At 35.0% G+C, this 23,225-nt stretch overlaps 1 protein-coding gene across 1 annotated transcript; it reads left to right on the top strand.

Moving 5' to 3' along the window:
• The first annotated feature begins 1,735 nt into the window (after window positions 1-1,735).
• LOC131942502 (uncharacterized) lies at window positions 1,736-14,856 on the top strand. Its single transcript, XM_059302405.1, has 7 exons — window positions 1,736-1,811; window positions 6,520-6,734; window positions 9,163-9,227; window positions 9,567-9,663; window positions 11,313-11,347; window positions 13,371-13,478; window positions 13,988-14,856. The coding sequence occupies exons 1-7, from the start codon at window positions 1,736-1,738 to the stop codon at window positions 14,184-14,186; spliced, it is 795 nt and encodes a 264-aa protein (XP_059158388.1). The 3' UTR covers window positions 14,187-14,856.
• Window positions 14,857-23,225: the final 8,369 nt, after the last annotated feature.

Raw genomic sequence — 23,225 nt, 5'->3', positions numbered from 1 at the left:
AATTTCACGTTCCAATTACGAACCGTATCTGTCGGTTAGAAGTGCCTGCAATTTCGCTCGGCCGTTTCGATCTTGACAGACTGACGACAGACTGACGAGGAAGTGAGTTAAATAAACGCTTGTAAAAACGTTTTAATAACAAGCTTTTATGTAATAATGCACTAAAAAGGAGAAAATAAATTATACACCACTATTTAAATAACTATAAAGAAAAGCGTGAGTCACTTTAGTAGCTTTTGGATACATTAATATTATTTATTATTTATTATTAATATTTAGGAAGAGAACCACGTTTGTCGTTATAGTTATTTAAATAGTAGTAAGTTAAATAAAAGCCTGTAAAAACACAAGGCGTGGAGGTGTGTTGGTTTTGATTTTGCTAGTACAAAATAAATCAGTATTAATTAATTATAATCCACCCACACAGAAAACACAAGCCACCACTCAAATCAGAACATCACACGAAGTTACAAAAGAACATCACAACTTATTAGAATAATATTACAATCACCCAAATAGGTAGTGATGATGTTCTGTTGGAACGTTCCGTGTAGGCTATATCTGAGATATAAAAACTGACTTACTGGGATATGTGGACTTTATAACTGGGAGATACGGACTGTATAGCTGGGACATGGAGATTGTATAGATGGGAGGAGACTATAGCTGGGAGATGGAAACTGTATAGCTGTGAGATGGGCAGTATAGCTGGGGATGGGGACTGCACAGCGGGGAAATAAAAGATATTAGATTAAATTAAATGACAACTATATACCTGGCGACCTTCTGAACTTTTGAACCCCGTGGATATGTATGTCACATTCAAAGGTCAATGGACTTAAATGTTCGGATCAGACACGTCAAACAATGTTTGGATTTGGTGTTAAAAAGACCTAATTCTATAATTGCTTTTGTAATTTAAGACTTTTTCTTATATCTAAGGCTTCTTGATGACAGATACTGTCTGGGTCGCAAGCTGACATTTACTGTCTGGATCTCTAGCTGACATTTACTGTCTGGGTCTCTAGCTGACAGCTACTGTCTGGATCTAGCTGTCATTTACTGTCTAAGTCTCTAGCTGACATTTACTGTCTGGGTCTCTAGCTGACAGCTACTGTCTGGGTCGCAAGCTGACATTTACTGTTTGGGTCTCTAGCTGACTGCTACTGTCTGGGTCTCTAGCTGACTGCTACTGTCTGGGTCGCAAGCTGACATTTACTGTCTGGGTCTCTTGTTGACAGTTACTGTATGGGTCTAGCTGACAGCAAATGTCTAGCCACTAGCTTCTAGCCACTATCTCATCACAGGCTATAGGGGCAGAAAGTGTGATTGATTTTCATTTTGAAAAATGCTGACTACTCTAAAAATGGGATTAGACTAGGGGTCGGCAACCTTTCAAGACAGAAGAGCCAAACTTACAATTTATAAAATTTCCCAGTTTTTTAAAGAGCCACTAACATTTTTATTTCAATATTTGGTATTTGATTAGGATTAGGTGAATAAATTTAAAATAAATAGGTTTAGGCCTCTAAGTATGAAATAATATTATTTATTTCACACAATAAATATGAAATTGTTTTAGCTATCTCTGTTAGTATATACGAGAAAGTAAAAACTACGTCACTCAGGTCAAATTTAGGAATGCTGACATATAAAGAAATGCAATCTCAATAAAATAACATTCACTATCGAACGATATTCGAAAACAAAGTGTTAACATCAGGTAGTAGAAAGCATGGAACCATTGCCACGGGCTAACCCCAGCACAGCTGTGGGGCTGGGCCTAGTGCCCAAGCAGCTCTCAGCTGTCAGTATACGCTCTACTCGCGGTCCGCGAGCCGCAGGTTGCCGACCCCTGGATAGGACTAATCGAGTGCAATCTGTACTAAGGATTGTATTAGCCTTGTTAGCTATACCGATATAGTATAGATAGAAATCTGAACCCATCGCAAATCTTTTTCGACAGTTTAATTAGTGCTATATAAATTACCTTTATAATTCACAGGCTATTTGTTGGCTAATGTAATCCTACAACATTAAATGAAGTGTCCACTTCTTCTTCGTGCTAAATGTTTAGTGTTGTTTGATTTTGGAGTTGTCTCTCCGAGAAGTGTGACTGTCCCGGGGGTTCTAACTCGAGACTTTTCGATTTAGCAACCATGAGCTTTACCGACTCGACCACGCCGACCCCTAATGAAGTGTCAAAATGAATGGATTATATAAGTTAGCATGTAATGACACCGTGGCTGTGTGATTAGGTTCTCGATGTGGGTGTCTGACATGACTAACATAATTATAGCTGGGGGATGGGTAGTAGAATCACGGTGTTGAAAAATTGAGTTAACGTGGATGCTTAGTATAGCTTGTAATTTTAATAATCTATGGTTTTAATGATGTGGATATTTTAAAACTGTATAATCTGTAGCAGTCCGTGGGGGGGGGGGGGGGGGGGGGTGACTGGTGAGGCCACACAGCCCAGATCCATCTACGTGTCAGAGATTATCAAAATCTTTATAGATAACACTAGGACTGGATGCCAATTGCTGATTTGATACAGATTGACTGTAACTGATGAAATGACACGAAGGAATCAAACAATGTTGACACAACGGGTAAACTTAAGGCTAACTTTTCCGGCTCACTTCAAACTCACGGATCTCGATAAATTAAAATAGTAAACAAGCTTTAGTCATTAAATAATATGTCAATACTTTCATAACAATAATTTTATACTTGAACCGCAATTATCCGATCTGCTTTAAAATGTTACTTGTATTTTTTTTAAAAATCTATTCCTATTGAATTCTTTATAAAACCAAATATCATGTTTCCTTAGTAAACATTTCGAATTTGGGAATATTAAAGCTTAGATGATTCGCCTATTGAAGACTAGATACGATGGCTGCTAAACTGATGATGTTTCTTCTTTTCTATCTCTAAACCTGATATTAAACCTGATCCTCAACCTCAACTTCAACCTCAATCAGAACTTCAACATTAACATCAACCTAAACATAAAGCTAAACGTCTAACTAAACCTAAACCTAAACCTAAACCTAAACCTAAACCTAAACCTAAACCTAAACCTAAACCTAAACCTAAACCTAAACCTAAACCTAAACCTAAACCTAAACCTAAACCTAAACCTAAACCTAAACCTAAACCTAAACCTAAACCTAAACCTAAACCTAAACCTAAACCTAAACCTAAACCTAAACCTAAACCTAAACCTAAACCTAAACCTAAACCTAAACCTAAACCTAAACCTAAACCTAAACCTAAACCTAAACCTAAACCTAAACCTAAACCTAAACCTAAACCTAAACCTAAACCTAAACCTAAACCTAAACCTAAACCTAAACCTAAACCTAAACCTAAACCTAAACCTAAACCTAAACCTAAACCTAAACCTAAACCTAAACCTAAACCTAAACCTAAACCTAAACCTAAACCTAAACCTAAACCTAAACCTAAACCTAAACCTAAACCTAAACCTAAACCTAAACCTAAACCTAAACCTAAACCTAAACCTAAACCTAAACCTAAACCTAAACCTAAACCTAAACCTAAACCTAAACCTAAACCTAAACCTAAACCTAAACCTAAACCTAAACCTAAACCTAAACCTAAACCTAAACCTAAACCTAAACCTAAACCTAAACCTAAACCTAAACCTAAACCTAAACCTAAACCTAAACCTAAACCTAAACCTAAACCTAAACCTAAACCTAAACCTAAACCTAAACCTAAACCTAAACCTAAACCTAAACCTAAACCTAAACCTAAACCTAAACCTAAACCTAAACCTAAACCTAAACCTAAACCTAAACCTAAACCTAAACCTAAACCTAAACCTAAACCTAAACCTAAACCTAAACCTAAACCTAAACCTAAACCTAAACCTAAACCTAAACCTAAACCTAAACCTAAACCTAAACCTAAACCTAAACCTAAACCTAAACCTAAACCTAAACCTAAACCTAAACCTAAACCTAAACCTAAACCTAAACCTAAACCTAAACCTAAACCTAAACCTAAACCTAAACCTAAACCTAAACCTAAACCTAAACCTAAACCTAAACCTAAACCTAAACCTAAACCTAAACCTAAACCTAAACCTAAACCTAAACCTAAACCTAAACCTAAACCTAAACCTAAACCTAAACCTAAACCTAAACCTAAACCTAAACCTAAACCTAAACCTAAACCTAAACCTAAACCTAAACCTAAACCTAAACCTAAACCTAAACCTAAACCTAAACCTAAACCTAAACCTAAACCTAAACCTAAACCTAAACCTAAACCTAAACCTAAACCTAAACCTAAACCTAAACCTAAACCTAAACCTAAACCTAAACCTAAACCTAAACCTAAACCTAAACCTAAACCTAAACCTAAACCTAAACCTAAACCTAAACCTAAACCTAAACCTAAACCTAAACCTAAACCTAAACCTAAACCTAAACCTAAACCTAAACCTAAACCTAAACCTAAACTTAAACCTAAACCTAAACCTAAACCTAAACCTAAACCTAAACCTAAACCTAAACCTAAACCTAAACCTAAACCTAAACCTAAACCTAAACCTAAACTTAAACCTGAACCTAAACCTAAACCTCAACTCTAACATCAACATCAACATCAATATCAACATGAACATTAAAAACAACATCGACCTGAAGAAGAACAGGTATACCTCGGCAAGAACTTGAACCTTAACATGAACCTTAACCGTAACTTGAAACCCTACCCCAGACCAATCCCTATTTTAACCCTAATCCTAATCCTTATTCAAAGCCAGTGCCAACTGCACCAAAGAATATATTATATAAATCAATGTCTCGTTATATCAAAGATTTGAGTAGCCGTAGCCAGTTATAGCTACACCAATTAGGGGATTAGAGGTAGCCAGTGTTAGCTAAATCGAAGATGCGATAAGACAAGTCAATCCTAGCTAAACCAAAGATGTGATAGATAGAAACCTGTAACAACGAGAAACTGTTCAACACATTTTTATTTGCTGTTAAACAAATGACCTTTATCCTACAACACTAAATTAGATGTTAAAATGAAGGTATTATAAAATTTGACATGCGAACACGTTGAGCCTGTACGATAAGTAAGGATTAGGTAAGTTAATGCATGGATTTTGGCTAATAAATACAGATTAAGGTTATTAGAGTTAGGGATGAGGTAAAATAATCAAGGTGTTGAAAAAAACGTTAACGTGGTTGCATCGTATAGGTTGTAATTTTGGGGATTTATAGCAGAGGTTCTAAACCCTTTTCAAGGTACCGAACTCCATTACTTACATATCCTTATTAATCGAACTCTATTAATAGTTCTATCGTTCGCACTGACAATCCTATCATGAATCAGATGAGTCGGGTGTGTGTCTTGACCTCCGTCGAATCCCTGTAACTGATTCACCGAACCCCTGGGGTTCGATCGAACCAGGGTTAAGAACCACTGATCTATAACTTTAATTATGTGGATATCTGAAAACGATTTCAGCTATAGCTGGCTGTAAAGGATTACTGCTGACACCTTATAAGCCAGATAAGGCGTGTCAGGGGTTCCCGTTTTTCTAGTGAATACCTCTATTCATTTTTCCCAACCCGCTACTTTGTTTTCAACTCGCCTGGAAGTTTCAAACGGATAGCAAAATTGTTTAGGGGGTCAACGTCATAACCGACCTATTCTTTTTCCCAACATTAGATTATATTGATGTTTCACAATATGAGGTTATATAAATGTTTCACAATGTATCATTATATTTATATTTTACAATAAAATAATTTATGTACATAAACTTTTCCCTTTCAGCTACCCCATAATTAAACACGTTAGTCCTATATAACCGTATATTTACTTTCTCGTATATACGAAGTATAGAGAAAGTCTTGTAATCGTGCAAAAAAAAAATCGAGATTTTTACAAATCTCGACGTTTTACACCACACTGATACGGAAAAACATAATTTTGCAATCTTGTCCGTATGTCTGTGTGTCTGTGTGTCTGTGTGTGTGTGTAAGCACGATAAGTTGAGTACCGTTACAGCTAAGTTGATGAAATTTCATATACAAGTATTTTATCAAAATCGTAGATCCGTATCAGCTTTCACAAGCCTATAACTTGAGTACTATTTCAGATAGATAAATAATTTCACACGTAAGCAAAAGATCTAATTTTCTACCGTCTATAAAAATTTTGAGTAATTTCCGTTGACCGGAAGTAGTAATTTAACCCATTTCTGATTTTTCAAAAAAGCATGTAAATTTACAAAGTACTAATAATATTCCGCACTATCATGCAAATTTTGTTTTGGCGTTCGCTTGGTGTGCAATTCTTTTTTCTACGAGATTCTATTCTATTTTTAAAAGTTTAAGTAATTAAAAATCATGTCTATATTCCGAGTTATTTAAGAATATTCGAGAAAGTTTAGTGGAGATCACTCCCGGTTTATTTTCTATTATTTACTGTAAATTGTTAAAAAAAATTAAATGTTATTTTCTGCAGCTTGTGCCCCTATCCTTGTTTACATGCTTGGGTGTTCAAAAAATAAACTGAAACTACGTAAAGACTTGTTGAACTGTTTGAGAACACCTGATACCATGTTGAATCACGTGATCACCACGTGCAATCACGTGTTGTCTCAATCACAGTTTAAAAAACATAAAAGCCGCATTTGGGGTTCAGTTGGCTCTCTTGGTTTAGATGCTCCTCATCTGAAGGTTTGTCGGTTTAACCTTTCTTTGCTTACACTAGTTTCTTTGGGCGTTTGGTAAATAATCGCACATGAGATTCAGCTGATGTTATTTACTCCAATGACTTTTCAGTTTGATTTGTGTTACATTCCCTCTCTCTCTCTCTCTCTCTCTTTTTCTCTCTCTCTCTCTATCTCTCTCTCTCTCTCATACACACACACACACGCACACAAGCACGCACACGTATTCACACTCACTTACAAATAACAAATATATGGTAAGGTAAAAGATGTCATTATATTTTTTTTACAAATCAACACAGACAAATTATCTCAGACAAAATGTCTCAGAAAATATATCTCACACAATGATGTAATGAGAAACTACCTACAGTACATAGTATACATATTTGAAAGATATTTCTCGACTGAACATTTTATTTTTTTTATTTTGAAGAATGGCATTCTAGTTTTTATTTACTACTTTGGTAGATTCTTTAGACATGCTAAAAACGAATAACCTTAGCTTAAAAATCATCAGAAGCATTATACATTTTAAACATATAGACCACATATATATATATATATATATATATATATATATATATATATATATATATATATATATATATATATATATATATATATATATATATATATATATATATCAAAATCGAATGTCGCAAATGATACACAATACCAATGACTTCATATTTAATAAGATTAGCATCCCACATCTTCTTATTTGAGAATAAGACGAAATCAACTATCTAATCCAAATTTGATTGAAATCTATAGATCTACTTATCAAAACGTACGCTATGAAATGTATACAATTTTCTCGGCCAAAAATAATAAATAAATTAGTTTGAAAAAAAACGGAAACACTATTTTACAAACGAATTATTTAAGACACTTAATCAGTGTGGGTATTAATACGGTTTTGCTTTGACTAATAATGTTTATAGGGCCCTATTGTGTTTTAATTTTTCTAATTGGTATTGGTAGTCTATGTTATATTAAATGTGTCGGATTTTTAGCAATTTAGTTGCTTTTTTTTTGGTTTTTTTTTTTTTTTTTTGCTTTTTCACTATTATCGTTCAAAATGAAGTTAAGCACATTGCGTTTTGACCAAAAACTTTTTAATAAAATGTATTTCTAAAACAAGCATAACATTATAGGCCTATAATTCACGTGTAACGGGCAACCGGTGGCTAGTTACATATAAAATAATATTTTTAAAAATAATTTCAACTCATTCACGTATAGAGGGGATGGAAGCAGGCGTTGTTACTGAAAATAGCAATATAAACAGAAAGTGATATTTCAGCGCCAAGAGTAGACAAAGGTACAGAATATAGTTCAAGAAGAAATAGACTTTTTTCTACAAACAACAGGTAAATTCTTAGAGTACATGTGTTTTATTCAATTAGACAACCTGGCTTTACAGTTAATCAAAGGACTAGGTCGGTTACTTATCATAATCATTAATATAGGATTCTTCTTCTTCTTCTTCGTTCTTAATTATTAGTGTTGAAGGGGATCGAGATTTATCTGCCAGTGGGTTTGAACTCGAGACTTTTGTTCAACCATGAGCTTTTTTTGCCGACTCGACCACGCCTCCAACACAATTAAGCGTTACGTGTCAACTGGTTATGCGCCATTGAGGCCATTGACTCCGATTTCAGCCTGCTTTTCTTTTTGGATTTGCTTCCATAGCCTTTGTCCAACCAAGAACAAACTACAAGGCAGCAGTTGTTTAATTTTGGAGTTGTCTCTCCTAGAAGAGTGGCTGTCCCCAGCTAAAGAGCCTCACCTGCCCGGGGGTTCGAACTCGAGACTTTTCGGTCTAGCAACAATGGGCTTTACCGACTCGACCACGCCGACCCCTAATATAGGATTGATATCACACAAAAATGTCGTATGAAAAATGTAGAACTGGCATAAGAATGTCAGTATGACATAATATATGCATACAGTTGACATCAAAATTAAAAAAAAAAACATGTGCGTTTTCTTTCCATGTTAAATCTTACAGTCGACATCACAACACATTAAATTATAAAAGCGTCTCCTTTTATTTGTAATCAGGAAGTTACGTTTTACTTATTCGGCATGAAAAGATGCAGGTTTTCCCCTACACCATTCCTTTCCCTACAAAGGCTACCTACAATCCCTCCCCCACGCTTCGCCTACCAGCGGTGCCATCTTTTTTTTTAAACCACATTGCCCTTCTTAACATTAATACTTGTACATGTTTCTTTGACACTCAAACATCTAACACTTGAATTAAACACAATACTTTCAAACAAAATGAAATAAATGTGAATGTTATATATTTGCAACGTAACGAATTAGCGCAATCTCATTTTATTTTTTTAAAAACCCTTTGCTAAGGCGGTGTTTCTCCGTGACTAATACGTGTTACTAAATTTCAGAGAATTTATTTTCCACAGATGATGCCTACATTAAGATGCCTGGTATTTCTATGCATAGTTACAGAAAGTTTACAAATTAGAAAGTAAGCGATAAATATTTCATAACACACATATATATATATATATATATATATATATATATATATATATATATATATATATATATATATATTATATTGTCTTGCTAAAAATGTATCCAATATTGATATATAACTAAACGCAATAAAACACGGGAACTAAATTAACTGGCATTAATTGTTAATTATAGTTATGTTTCAGAAATCCTCTCACAGACAATAAAAGTATTTTTTATCCTAACTACATTTATATTAAATGTATTTTTGCATTTATTGACGTTCTATCTATGTTGATGTTCTTTATATTTCTATTTTCGCGAACCTCGTCTGTATTGTTGAGTGCAGTCTGTCCGCATTGAATGAGAAAAGAATTACTCGGGTCTACTCTGGTTTGTTCAAAACTGAAAAGGAGATTTATGATCTGACAGAAAAAATAAGGAAGGTGAGTGATTTTACACTTTTTAAGGGGGATATACGCGACAAAAAAACCACAAAATTTCTTGTTTTTCGTCATGATGGGTTTCTTGCACTTTTGCATACTTTGTCCATTTTTGTATTAGGAAAATAATAACTTTAAAGAGAAAATAATTTTTTAGGTGTTTAAATTACCATTTTTATGACCCTGTTACTTAAAAATAATCAAGTTTTCCCAATCTTACACGCTCTCTATGAAAAGTTTTATATCCCTCATCATATTGTATTTGGCATCATTGGTATTTTCATGACCTACTTTTCGTTACTTTTGGCTGTTTTTCTCAGTTCGAATGTTTTTAACACTATAAAGCCTACTACTTTTTTATTTATTAAACAATCGCAACGATATTTTCAGTAAATGTTCTTGATGTGAAAATACAATTTTTGTCACGAGGGAATTGTGATGGCTTACATAGAAAAAAAGTATTTGGTAATTAATTAATATGCAAATTTTGAAAATTTTGAACACTAAAAATGATACGATTTTGTAGACTTAGTAAAATTCTTACTAGTAGCTATTTCAAAAAGTTTTCGTGGCAAAAGTTTTAATATATCCTGAAATATAAGCAGTTCAAATTTGATTGCTCTAGGTGCATAAATAAAAAAGCCTTAGCATTTTTAAAAGTACAAAAAAATTCAAAATGGCGGAGGTTTTTTCGGGTTTCCATGACAACCAAAATTGTTTTCAATCTTTTTTTTACTGTTTAATACTTACTTTTATATGCCAAACATGATAAAAGTATTCAAAATGCTTTAGATATTAGATTGTAAAAAAATAGGAAAAAACATAGCATATCCCCTTAACTACCGTCTAAAATATATCTATTATGAAGTGTACCACTAGTATAACCAAATATACAGTTTTTATGACAGTATGTACGGCAAGTGTGATTATTTGAACTGCTAGTATGGTAGAGTGTGATACCAGTATGACCAAGTATACTGCCAGTATGATTAAGTATACTGCCTGTATGATTAAATATACGGCCAGTATGATCAAGTGTACTGGCAGTATAACCATGTATACTGCCAGTATGACCAAATGCTCTGAATATCAGTCATCACGGTGTGCACCTAATATAGATCAAGTTAACAATTAACAATCTAAGTGTCATTACGTGTTAGCTAATCAAGCCTTTATGAACAAGTATTGTATATAAGTTTCATGTTATTAATGTTTCCGCATTTCATACATATAAAAGACACAGACTTCAAACATAGCTCTTACGAGTTGATTGATCATTTCGCTTATTCCCAAGGTATATGATTGTCAATGATTTGCTTCACTCACATTAAAATAAATGTATAGCAATGCTGTTGAAATGTAGAACGTATGATAAAACTTAGACTGGTTTTTATCGTGCACAAAGAGATGAAAGCAGCTCCATGAAAATTGATAACATAGTTCTTGTATTTACTTTGGTATTTTAAAAATGTTTACTAAAATTGTAAAATGCCAGACTAAGACACTTAAATTTCGATAAATTCACCCTGCAAACAAGATCAAAAACATAGTGGGTAAATGCACACGTTGTATTAGTGTTTAGATACAGCTTTCTGTACCGTACTTAATTTTAATTTAAGAACTAAATACACTTTTTTTACATTTCTGTTCAGGCTTCAGGTGTGGTCTATCATGGCTGCTGTAGATCGTAAGTAAGCCTTCAGCTAAATCAAAACGACAGTACCAAAGCTGCCAACTGAAAATATTTGCTTTAAAACACTATCAGTAGGTCATTAAGAACGATAACCACTCCCACCCCCTTTCCCTCAACCCCTATCCTCCCACCCATCCCGTGAAAGCAGCCTCCTCTTAGTTACCTCTTCTAAGTTTAAAATCGTTTCAAACTAAATTATCTGCCCCTAATAGCCATCACTAATCGCGGCTCTACGATTGTAAACATTTAGCGTGAACCACAGCTCACCAGACCATGTGGTTGTGTTGTGGTTTTGTTTTTGTTGTTTTTCTTTGTTTTGTTCTGTTCCCAAGTTGCTACATTTAAAAAGGATTTACCGTGGCGGAGCACGGGTATGCAGCTAGTATATATATATATATATATATATATATATATATATATATATATATATATATATATATATATATATATATATATATATATATTGGTTGTGTGAACGTGGGTTGGGGGGGGGGTAGCGGATATTGTTTTTTTTTATTATTTTTTTTGTATGAATTACTTGTTTCAATTTCGTTCGGAGGTGAAAGAATAAGAAACGGTAGGGATGCCTAAAAATGTATATACCTACGGAAAGTGAGTAATGAAATTCAGCTTTTTAAAAATTCATTTACGGAAACTCAGGAAAAGAAACATTTTAGACTTCGGACGTCACTGATGTTTATTTGTGGTATAACTAAATGAAAAAGACAGTTGAAAATTGATATAAGTGTTTTTACTCAAAGTAAAGCCATAGTTTTAAACTTTTATAATTAATGTGGTTAATCTACCAATGAATAAATCAATAAATTAATTAACGTCTTTAAATACATTTGTGGTTAACAGTCTGTATGAAAACAAAAAATGTTCTCTACCTACATACTATTTTACAGCTCTACACATAGTGCAGATTCTCTCCTGTAGCCAATCAGACAAACGAAAAAACAAACAAAATAACAAATAAATATTCAAACATGTAAACAAACTTGAGTTTTAGTAGTATATAGATAGATAGATTTGAATGAAATTGTTCATTTCTTTATATTCTAAACTCGAAAGATGACTTCATTAGTTGGGTGCTCTTTCCTTAGTGTAAACAAATAGTAACGTCATTGTTTCGTGCGTTCTTTTTTCAAAACTATAAACACTTTTCCAGTTGCATAATTAAAACTGTTTTTCTACATTCGAATATGGCTTTATTTTTTTTTCTCATTTAAATAAAATTTTATTTATACATTTAACACATCTACCATATTATTTTCAACAAAAGTCCGTATCAAGTTCTCCATATATATAGCTGAAGATTCTGATGTGATATCCTGCGAAAATATTTTGCAGAGAGAGAGAGAGAGAGAGAGAGAGAGAGAGAGAGAGAGAGAGAAGTTCGCAAATGTGCTTTTATATATTAGGATATATATATATATATATATATATATATATATATATATATATATATATATATATATATATATATATATATATATATATAAGCGATGTATGTGTGTTTGTGTCTGTGTGTGTCTTTTATACATTACTACACCTTTCATCTGATCGCCATGAAGTTTTGGGAAATTGTTGAGAATAATCCTGGAGAGGTTCCTGCGACAAAGTGCTATTTGGCGCCCTAGATTATCATGTGAGCACCATGGCGCTTACGTTAGTTTTAAGGAACCAGGGGCAGTACGCGACGCCTTGCGTTAGTGTAATCGGGGGCTCCCGAGAGCGCCCCTCTACGTCCGTCTACGGACAATATTGCAAAACTAAGTTTATCCGACTTAGGGAGGCGTAAAACGTCGAGATTTCTTTTTGGTGCACGATTACAATTTTTCTTCCACACTTTGAATACGAAAAAGTAAAAACTATGAAAGTTTTGCAGACGTTTTATTGGGTGGGGGGTTCGTCCAAAGCGATCATATATTAATCGCATAATAGAGAGCCCCTTAGATTCAACGAAATCATGCAATTAAAAAAGTAAACATGTCAGCTCTCATATTTTTGTTAGGGTATCCTCCGTGCATTGGTATGACCAGCTCCCCAACGTGCTCGGACAGAACGTCACTCTGGTCAGTTTCAACACCCGGCAGCAATATTTTCTCAGAGAAGTATGCCTGTAAGGATGTAACGCTGTTTTTATTTTTTTTTATTTTTTCAACTTTTACGGTTTAATGATTTAATTTCAGTTTTCAACAATAATATATCTTATATTTTTTGTAGCAGTTTTTTAATATTACGTTCAACATTTCTTACCTTCATTTTGATACTTAATTACGTTATTGGTTGTTTTTATTTTTTTTAAATTGTAATTTCTTTTTTAAAATTATGATTTAAATGTGATGTTTGCAATTTTTTTGTTTGCTGTTAATTTTGTTGTTTTAGTTGGGTTTGGCACTGATTTTGCACGCAAGCAATCAAGATTTCATTCAACTATTTTCCTCCGCTGGATGGGCGGCGTTGACAACTCAGTTACAAGAATGCATTTTGTTTAATTTAATATTTTTTCAAACTCATCCAAAAAAAGAGGGAGTGGGGGGGGGAGATGCTATATACTTGAAAACACACTGCAAACAGTCTATAAGTCTACGGTTTTATTTTTCTAAATAAATGTATTACCTTCCCTAGGACGTCCTCCGAATGTTCTTGTGATTGCACCTGTACTCTGATGACCCAGACGTTTACAGCCCTGGTGTACAACCCCCTCTACCCCCAGTTTAGTAGCGAGCCGGTCATCTTGGACATTGTTTTAGCGCCGTCCTACTGTCGGTGTTTCAACAATTTCCCTCCTCAGGTTCTAGCCAGCTCTCCGATATCTAGTCTGTAGCGAGGGGAGGGGGGTGCGGCCAGCAGCGGATGACACCCGACCTAGTGACGCCACTTTGTTAAGTCTACGCTACACACAAAAATTTTTCATAAAAAACGTTTTAATAACAAGCTTTTATGTAATAATGCACTAAAAAGTAGAAAATAAATTATAGACTACTATTTAAATAACTATAAAGAAAAGCGTGAGCCACTTTAGTACTTTAGTACCTTTACTAATATTTCGGAAGAGACCCACGCTTTTCTTTATAGTAATTTAAATAGTAATGTATAATTTATTTTCTACTTTTCAGTGTATTATTGCATGAAAGCTTATTATTAAAACGTTTTTATGAAAAAAAATTTTAAGTACTTTACATGTTTTTATTTAAAATAGAGTTACATGACTAATAAAAACTTGTTATTAAAACGTTTTTCATGAAATTGGTTTTAGTACCTTAAATGTTTTTATTTACAATAGAGTTACATGACTAAAAACCATTGCGCAGCTATTTAACGTGATGAAGCGCTTTTGCCGTGATGACGCGTGTGCATAGAACTGCATACTAATTTGGTCAAAATTTTAATCTATCTATCTATCTATATATGTAAAAAGCAATGTATGTGTGGCAGTGTGTTTGTTTGTCCTTTATGCATTACTACACCTCTCATCACATCGCCGTGAAACTTTGGGAAGTTGTTGAGAATATTCCTGGGGAGGTTTCTGCGAAAAAAAAATTTCAACCTCGCCGGGGTGGCGCCCCGGCAGGGCGCAATTTGTTTTTTCTCTATATACGGTATATAAAAATAATACAATTGAACTGCAGTGACACCATTCTCACGATCGCCATGAAACTTTGGTAAGATGTTGAGAATATTCCTGGGGAGGTTTTTGCGCAAAAAACATTTTCAAATTCGTAGGGGTGGCGCCCCCGTAGGGCGCGATTTGTTTTTTCTCTATATACGGTATATAAAAATATAAGTCGGTTTTGATTTGACACCGTTCATCCGATAGGCATGAAATTTTGGGGTGTTCATTATAATACTCTAGTGATGGGTTCTGTAAAAAAATAATTTTTAATTTCGCAAGGGCGGCGCCACGGGAGGGTCCGATTTTTCTCTATATACGTTTTATAAAAATAAAAGTCTATTTCGGTTTCACACCGTTCATCCGTGTACCATGAAACTTTGGGGAGATGATTAGATCACTCAGTGGTATTGTTCTGCAAAAAAAATATTGTTTAATATTGCAAGGGCGGCGCCCCCCGGGGAGGAGCGATTTTTTTTCTCTATACACGGTATATAAAAAATAAAACTCGGATGCGGTTCATCCGAGTGCCATGAAACTTTAGGGAGTAGATGAGAATACTCCCGAGAATATTTCAGCGAAAAAGAAAACTAAAGTTTCTTATGGGCAGCGCCATATAGGGTACAACTTTCGTAAATACACGTTTTGGAGCCTAGAGTTTTAGAGCGACGATGTTGGCACTTGGCATCCGTTAATCGAGCGTCCTGCATAGCGATTAAGGGGTACTACTATATTCAGCGGTAAAACTACAACAGGCTTCTAAAAATAACTTTGTAACGCGAGGAAAACCTTCTGTACAGTTTCGTCACCTTGCCAAAGATGAAAAAATAACTTTTTGAATATGAGGAGCCTACTGTAGAGTTTCGTCACTTTGCGAATGATGCAATAAGCATCTATTATTAGACAATCCAGTCAGAAATTGAGATCTAGTATCTAATAATAGACCATTAGTAACGCTAGCATATTGCATCAGGCACACTGATGTTTAAAACACGTCAATACTTTTTTTACGTGTTAAAGAAAAAAATCCTGTTCATTTGTGTCACTTTAGCGACTGACGAAATCAGCATCATTATTAACAGGATGCTATTTGGCACGATGGCGCCTGTTAGTTTTAAGGAGCCAGGGTTCGTACGCCGCGCCTATGCGGTAGTGTAATCGGGGGGTGGGGGCCCTGAGAGCGCCCCTATACGTCTCTGACACATGGGCGGTCACCGAAGTGTGTTCTACCATATTATTTCGGTGAGTGATTAATGTACATTCAATGTTTTCATGCGGTAGTGAGGGTAAACCCATATCCCGATATTTATTATCCAAGCGCAGGCATTGTTTACATTTAAACAACTCACTTTTAGAAAAGACGGTCATGCGTCTTAGAACATATGATTGGTAACGCGTTGCTGAAATCCTTCTAATACATTTCGTCAAACTTACTTCTATCCCCGCGGCAACGCGCGGGGGACGGGTACGCTAGTTAATTCATAAAAAATTAGTCAGGCGACCAATTAACTCAAACTTAATGTCACGATGCATTGTCTTAATGTCTTGACCCACGTACCAATTACGAACCGTATCTGTCAGAAGTGCCTGCAATTTCGCTCGGCCGTTTCGATCTTGACAGACAGACAGAAAGACAGACAAAGAATGTGAGTTAAATAAAAGCGTGTAAAAACAAACAGCATCAAATCTTTTGTAAATCATGTTTAGTGTATATCGCTGACGCATTAGTTTGTAGGCCACAGCGTACATATTCAAGCTGATGGAATCAATATTTTAGACTTTAGACATTAAACATTCAATTAAAGGAAAATACGTTAGGAGATATTTATTTTTGTTCATACGGCTATTGAAATATTGTTTTTTTCAGCTGATCCTTACATTTCACAATAAAATTAAACTAAACTGATTTCGTTTCTTATTTTTATACGCAATAATTGTGCGCTTGGATTTTACAATATGTTATCAAAATCTTAATACATTTTTAGCGCAATTTCCATACTGGAATTGCGATTATTAATTCGTCATTTCTGGATGGATGGATGGATGTGCGCAGCTTTAAGTCGTATCTCCTCCTCAACGAAGGAATATCGAGGACTAGTTCCAAAGCAAATATGTTAAGCAAGTTCCGAGGATGATCGTGGGCCACAAAAATACCCGGAATTCCTTCCTGGATTTCCCGGAAAAGCCAAAAACCTCGAAAAAATGCAGTTTTTGGCCCATATCTCGGCAACCAGACGACTTAGCGACTTGAAACATTTACCAATCGATTCCTGCCATAATTTTGAACAATATTGCTCAAGAAAGTTTTCAAAAATATCTTCTCGTTCGGTCACAAAAAATTAATTAAGGAAATTGCGCTTAAATTGTCACTAGACTTTTTATTAACTTGTTTTCATATATACAAGATAATTAAATTAAAATATAGTTTCTTTTTTTTTCATCTATTTTTCTTTTAAATACTTTTTTCCAATATCATTTTACTATTATTTTATGTTTACTGTACTTTGGTCCACAACGTGCATAATGGAAAAGATAAACACACACACACAATAGAGACAAAACATGATTTTTCCGCCACTGGCTTTACCGAAGTCGATAAATCTTTCCATTACTGTCTTTATGCCTTTCTCAGATTGAAGTAGAAAAGTCGTGTCATCGACTTAGGCCAATATCTTTTTATCAGCCATGTTTGGTAGTTTCAGTCCTTTTATAGTGCTGTCCTGTCTAAGATTCTCTAAGAGGGGTTCTAAACTAAGGATGTATAACATAGAGGACAGTTGACAACCTTGTCTAACTGATTTTTGGATGTGTATGACAGTAGAAATGTTATTGTTTATAAGTAAGTGGCTATGAGCTTTGTTATAGAGCAGGGGTCGGCAACCTGTGTGTAATGGATTGGAAACACTGACGAGAAGCCGCGTTGGTTGTTAACTAGTCTTTATTCAGCCATGATGGAAGAGAGAGAGCGGAAGTGACGAGAGACAAACATATATATATAACAAGGGACATCACTCAAGATAAGATAATAAATATGATACTAATACAAGAAGAGTGAGTTCCCTTGACCTCACAAATCCCAATCTATTACATCCCTTTACCCTTAGTAAACACAACACATCTCTCAATAGAACAATTGATGGTATCCTAAAATCACTAAATATATTGCAACATGAACATTATGGTAGATTACATCCTTACAAACAATGCACAATATGTTACAACATAATCAAGATACAAAACAATGATGTCAAAGTCCTTTTGACCTTTAAAATCATAGGTCTAACTTATTTGGGACTTTGATTGTTCTGTTTGACCTTCTCAGTGGCTTTTGATTTGGTGACTCAAGATTCTGACCATCTGGATTCTCTATCTCAGGAGGTCTAGCATCATTAATTCCAGAATTTACATTTTCTGACTCTAGACCACTTGGTTCACTCATATCAACAGAACTTGGTTGTGGAACAAACTGAGTTGGTGTGAACTGTTCAGATTTGGTGGGATTGACAGATTCACACTTATTATCTGCACAAGTTATTTTTAACTGGTCTGCATGTCTACGGACAATAAGTCCAACATTTGTTTTTACTCTATAAGACACAGGTCCTGTACATTGAACAATTTGACCTGGCGTCCATTTTTCCCTTCTCCCATAATTTCTTAGATACACATTCTCATTAAATCCAAATTCTCTTTCAATGGATGTTTTGTCATGATTTACTTTTTGTGTATATTGATGTTGGGAAACAGACCTTTGAACAGTTGGATGTAGTAGATTAAGGTGAGTTTTAATTTTCCTACCACATAACAATTCGCATGGTGCAACACCTGTTGTTATATGAGGAGTTGTGCGGTATTTGGTTAAGAACCTGTTTACTCTTTCTCTGAGAGAAAATTTGTTACCGGTACTCATTTTTGAATTGGCATCTGAAAGTATTATGCTATTATTCAGATCCTTAACTGACATAGATTTCTTTGATTGATCAATTTTCTCAGGTAATCTGATAGTACTATCCTGGACCATATCACTTTGCAACTGTGATCCAGTATTTGAAGTGGGTGTATTAAATGGCAAAAATCTTTTTTCTTTTGATGTTACCCTTTTAGTTTCTGTAAGTGCTAATGATGTTAGCAAAGTTGTTTGATGATCACATTCCTTCTTATTTAATGTATTTTCTTTTAAAGCATTTGAAATTGCCATATCACCATAATCATTTATTAAGTTACAAATACTTTGTTTAGGCAACTCTGACTGATAATGGACTGCATCTTCTCCATCTTTTAGACTTAATTCCAGTTTTCTTATTTTATATGGCCTTAAGTCATCATTCACAGACTCTTCAGGCCAACCATTCTTACAGTACTCATATACTTTTATTAAGCACTCATCTTTTTGTGTTTCTATTTAACATCATCCACAATTATATTGGAGTTATCCATGATAGTGAAAAGAACAAATACATCTTCTGGTACATAGCTAAGGCTTTGGTTTTTTAAAGGTAATCGACTAAGACTATCTGCACTATTCTCAGATCCAGGTTTGTATTTCAATTCATAATTGTATGCAGTTAGTGTGATAGCCCATCTTTGAATTCTTGGTGAGGCATGCTCAGGTAGTGGTTTGTTTTCCCCAAATAAACCTAGCAATGGTTTATGATCTGTAAAGATGGTGAACTTTCTACCAAACAGAAACTTATGAAATTTCTTAACACCAAGAATGATGTCTAAGCCTTCCCTATCTAACTGAGAATAATTTTTCTCAGCCTGGTTCAAAGATCTACTCGCAAAAGCAATGGGTCTGTCACCCTTTTCATCTATGTGGGATAAGACTGCTCCTACACCATCTGGTGAAGCATCGCATGTTAAGATAAGTCTTTTCCCTGGGTCATAGTGAGTTAGTAAGGTGTCAGAAGACAAAGCTTCTTTTGCTGTATTAAAAGCAGCATCTTGTTGTTTACCCCAGTGCCAAGTTGCATTTTTCTGCAGCAGCTTGTACAGTGGTGATAGTTTACCAGACAGATTCCCTATGAACTTCGCATAGTAATTTATCAAGCCCAAAAAAGCTCTTAGTTGTTGGGTATTTTCAGGTTTGGGTGCTTCTTTAATGGCTTTTGTTTTCTCAGGTTGAGGTCGGATACCTTGCTTGTTCAAATTATAACCAAGAAAACTAATTTCTGTCAGCATGAATTGACATTTATCTTTGTTTATCTTTAAACCTTTTTCACCAACTATTTTCAAGACTTTATCAAGTGTTTTGAGATGTTCAGTGTCATTCTTACCAGTTATGTACACATTGTCAAAGTACACACAAGCATTTGGAATATCCTTAAAAATACTGTCCATGACAGCTTGGAAAATTCCAGGGCTGGATGATATACCAAAACATAGTCTTTCATATTGGTAGAGTCCTTTATGTGTGTTTATTGTCGTATAGACTTTTGAATCTGGATTCAGATCTAGTTGAGTGTAAGCATGACTAAAGTCTAATTCAGTGAATTTGTCTCCTCCTGCTAAATTCAAAGAAATTTCCTCAATGTTAGGAATAGGGTACTTATTTAGCTCTATTTGTTTATTCAGTGTAGCTTTATAGTCTCCACAAATTCTTACAGAACCATCCTTCTTTAACACTGGCACAATGGGCGTTGCCCAATCGGAATAGTCTACCTTCTTTATGATGCCATTAGATTCCAATCTACTTAGCTCATTTTCAATTTTATCCCTCATTGCATAAGGTGGAACTCTAACTTTGCAGTATCTTGGATTTGTGTCTTTAATGCTTATCTTCACTGTCCTATCATTTAGTAATCCTGAATTACCAAAGACACCTTCATTTTCAGATATTACTTTATCTATTGAAGTAAAACTAGATTCTCTTGCTTTGTTCACTGAAAATATACTCTCCCAATTTAACTTAAGATCAACTAACCAGTTCCTACCTAGTAATGGTGGTCCATTTCCTTCAACCACAAGAAGAGGAAGTTTAACACTTTGACCATTATAACTTACATGAACTATACACTCTCCTATCACCGGAACATTGTCACCTGTGTATGTTGTTAGGCACTTGTGACATGGTTGTAGAGGCACTGATCCTCCTGTGACAGAGTCAAAGTCCTTCTTTGTGATGACAGTTAGAGATGCTCCAGTGTCAAGTTGGAAGATGATGCTCTTACCGTTGATATAAACTGGTACATTGATGGGAGCATGACTTGTTGATTTCACAGAGAACAGGTTGAACTCCGGCTGCAAATCAGTTTCAGCATTTTCACTGGTAGAGTGGTTCATTGATTGGGTTAGGTAGTCTTGGTGAGAGTTAACATAGTGCTGCCTTTGGTTGCGGTACTGTCTTGACTGGCTAGATTTAGCAACAGACGAAGACTTTGCAAAGCAGGCCTTGGCAATGTGACCTTGCTTACTGCACTTATAGCAAGTTGCTGACTTGAACTTACATCGATGAGATGCATGGGGACCTTTGCATCGATGACATTTTTGATAATTATTACTAGATTTAGATCTAGGCTTTGAACGTGCAGGCTGTTTAGCATAAGTTGAAATGCTCTGATGGGGTTGGTGTTTGTTGACTAACCTGCTGTTTACTGCATGGATCTCTGAAGGCGTTAGAGATCTGACTGCTTCGGATGACTGCTGGAATGAAGTTGCGAGTTGTATTGCTTTTTCCAATGTGAGATCTGACTCGAGAAGCAACTTTCTTTGAACATCAAGGCTGTTTACCCCTGTCACAAACTTTTCACATAGTCTGTCAGACAGCGTATCGCCGAATTCACAAAATTCACTTAGATGACGTAAAGCAGCAACATATTCTGATATTGACTCGTTTGGTTGACGAGTCCTACCGTCAAATCTAGCTCTACATAGAAACTTTGATGGGGCAGGCGCATGGTGGTTTGTTAGCAATTTGCTCAGCTCGTTAAAGCTCTTGGTAGTTAGACTAGCTGGTGCGCATAAGTCCTTTAGTAGCCTAAATTGTTGAGGCCCTATGACTGTTAACAAAACAGCTCTCTTTTTGGCTTCTATCGTCACGTCGTTAGCTTCAAGGTAAAAGCTTAACCTATCTAGATAATCATAAATGGTTTCATCATCCGAATCAAATTCTTTTATTTGGCCATATAGCGCCATTATCCTAGAAATACTTAGCCAATATGCTCTAGCAAACTTCTTTTTGAGTAAGTAGGTGCTCTTTCTAGTGGATCATTTATCCTCGTCGCCAGATGTAATGGATTGGAAACACTGACGAGAAGCCGCGTTGGTTGTTAACTAGTCTTTATTCAGCCATGATGGAAGAGAGAGAGCGGAAGTGACGAGAGACAAACATATATATATAACAAGTGACATCACTCAAGATAACATTATAAATATAATACTAATACAAGAAGAGTGAGTTCCCTTGACCTCACAAATCCCAATCTATTACACTGTGGCTCTTTTGACGTCCAGATGCGGCTCTCCAGCTCCTTGCACAAATATTAATAATTATATAATTTCATTTTTACTGGACGGTGGGTACGACTTTACCTTGCGTTCAGTGGGATGGAACATAAGCCTGGTGAGAACCAAAGGATAGAAGCGAACGATGCAAGTTATTCAAACCGATATCAAAGCCAGTTAGTCGGCGTTTGCCTGACTGGCTAATAGGGAGACACCTCCTGAGCCGGTGATATCCGTAAAGAAAAAATAAATTAAAATTAACAGCTTCTAAAGTAAATTGAGATAGTCCTAGAATAATATTATTTGATTACTAATTTTACTATTTTGGCGAAACATGTCTATGTTTTCATATGAATAAATATTATTTCATATTTAAAGCTATTTATTTTAAATAACACATCAACTTTATTTACCTAATCCTAATCAAATACAGAATATTGAACTAAAAATGGTGTGGCTCTTTAAAAACTGGGAAAGTTTGTAAATTGTAACTTTTGGCTCTTGCGTATCAAAAGGTTGCCGACCCCTGTTATAGAGTGTTTTTATCCACGGTGATGGAGTAATTGCCTAGATTGTAGGCTTCTATTGTTTTAAATAGCCATGTATGTGCTACCCTACCAAATGCTTTCTGTTGGTCTATACTAAGTAGGAGATGGAGTACTTTTTTTTTTTTTAGTGGTAGAAATTAAGATTTAATTTGTTTTTGGTCAACATTACAAAACAGAAAACATTCAAAAACTTAGTACGTCAAATCTATAAGAAGTCCTTAAGGTTACATGTCGACAGTGTTTCTGACGTGAGGCTTTTGCG

This window comes from Physella acuta, unplaced genomic scaffold, assembly GCF_028476545.2.
Source record: "Physella acuta isolate Inbredline_101_S28 unplaced genomic scaffold, ASM2847654v3 ptg000409l, whole genome shotgun sequence".
NCBI lineage: Eukaryota > Metazoa > Mollusca > Gastropoda > Physidae > Physella > Physella acuta.
The sequence above is the reverse complement of the archived record's forward strand: the minus strand, read 5'-3'. Positions and strand labels throughout refer to the sequence as shown.

Excerpts from the sequence above, each read along its gene's own strand:
- LOC131942502 (XM_059302405.1), top strand. The coding sequence starts at position 1,736 with ATGGAACCATTGCCACGGGCTAACCCCAGCACAGCTGTGGGGCTGGGC. Across the intron at positions 1,812-6,519 it reads CAAGCAGCTCTCAGCTGTCA|CTTGTGCCCCTATCCTTGTT; the intron begins GTATACGCTCTA and ends TATTTTCTGCAG. Across the intron at positions 13,479-13,987 it reads TTTCTCAGAGAAGTATGCCT|GACGTCCTCCGAATGTTCTT; the intron begins GTAAGGATGTAA and ends TACCTTCCCTAG.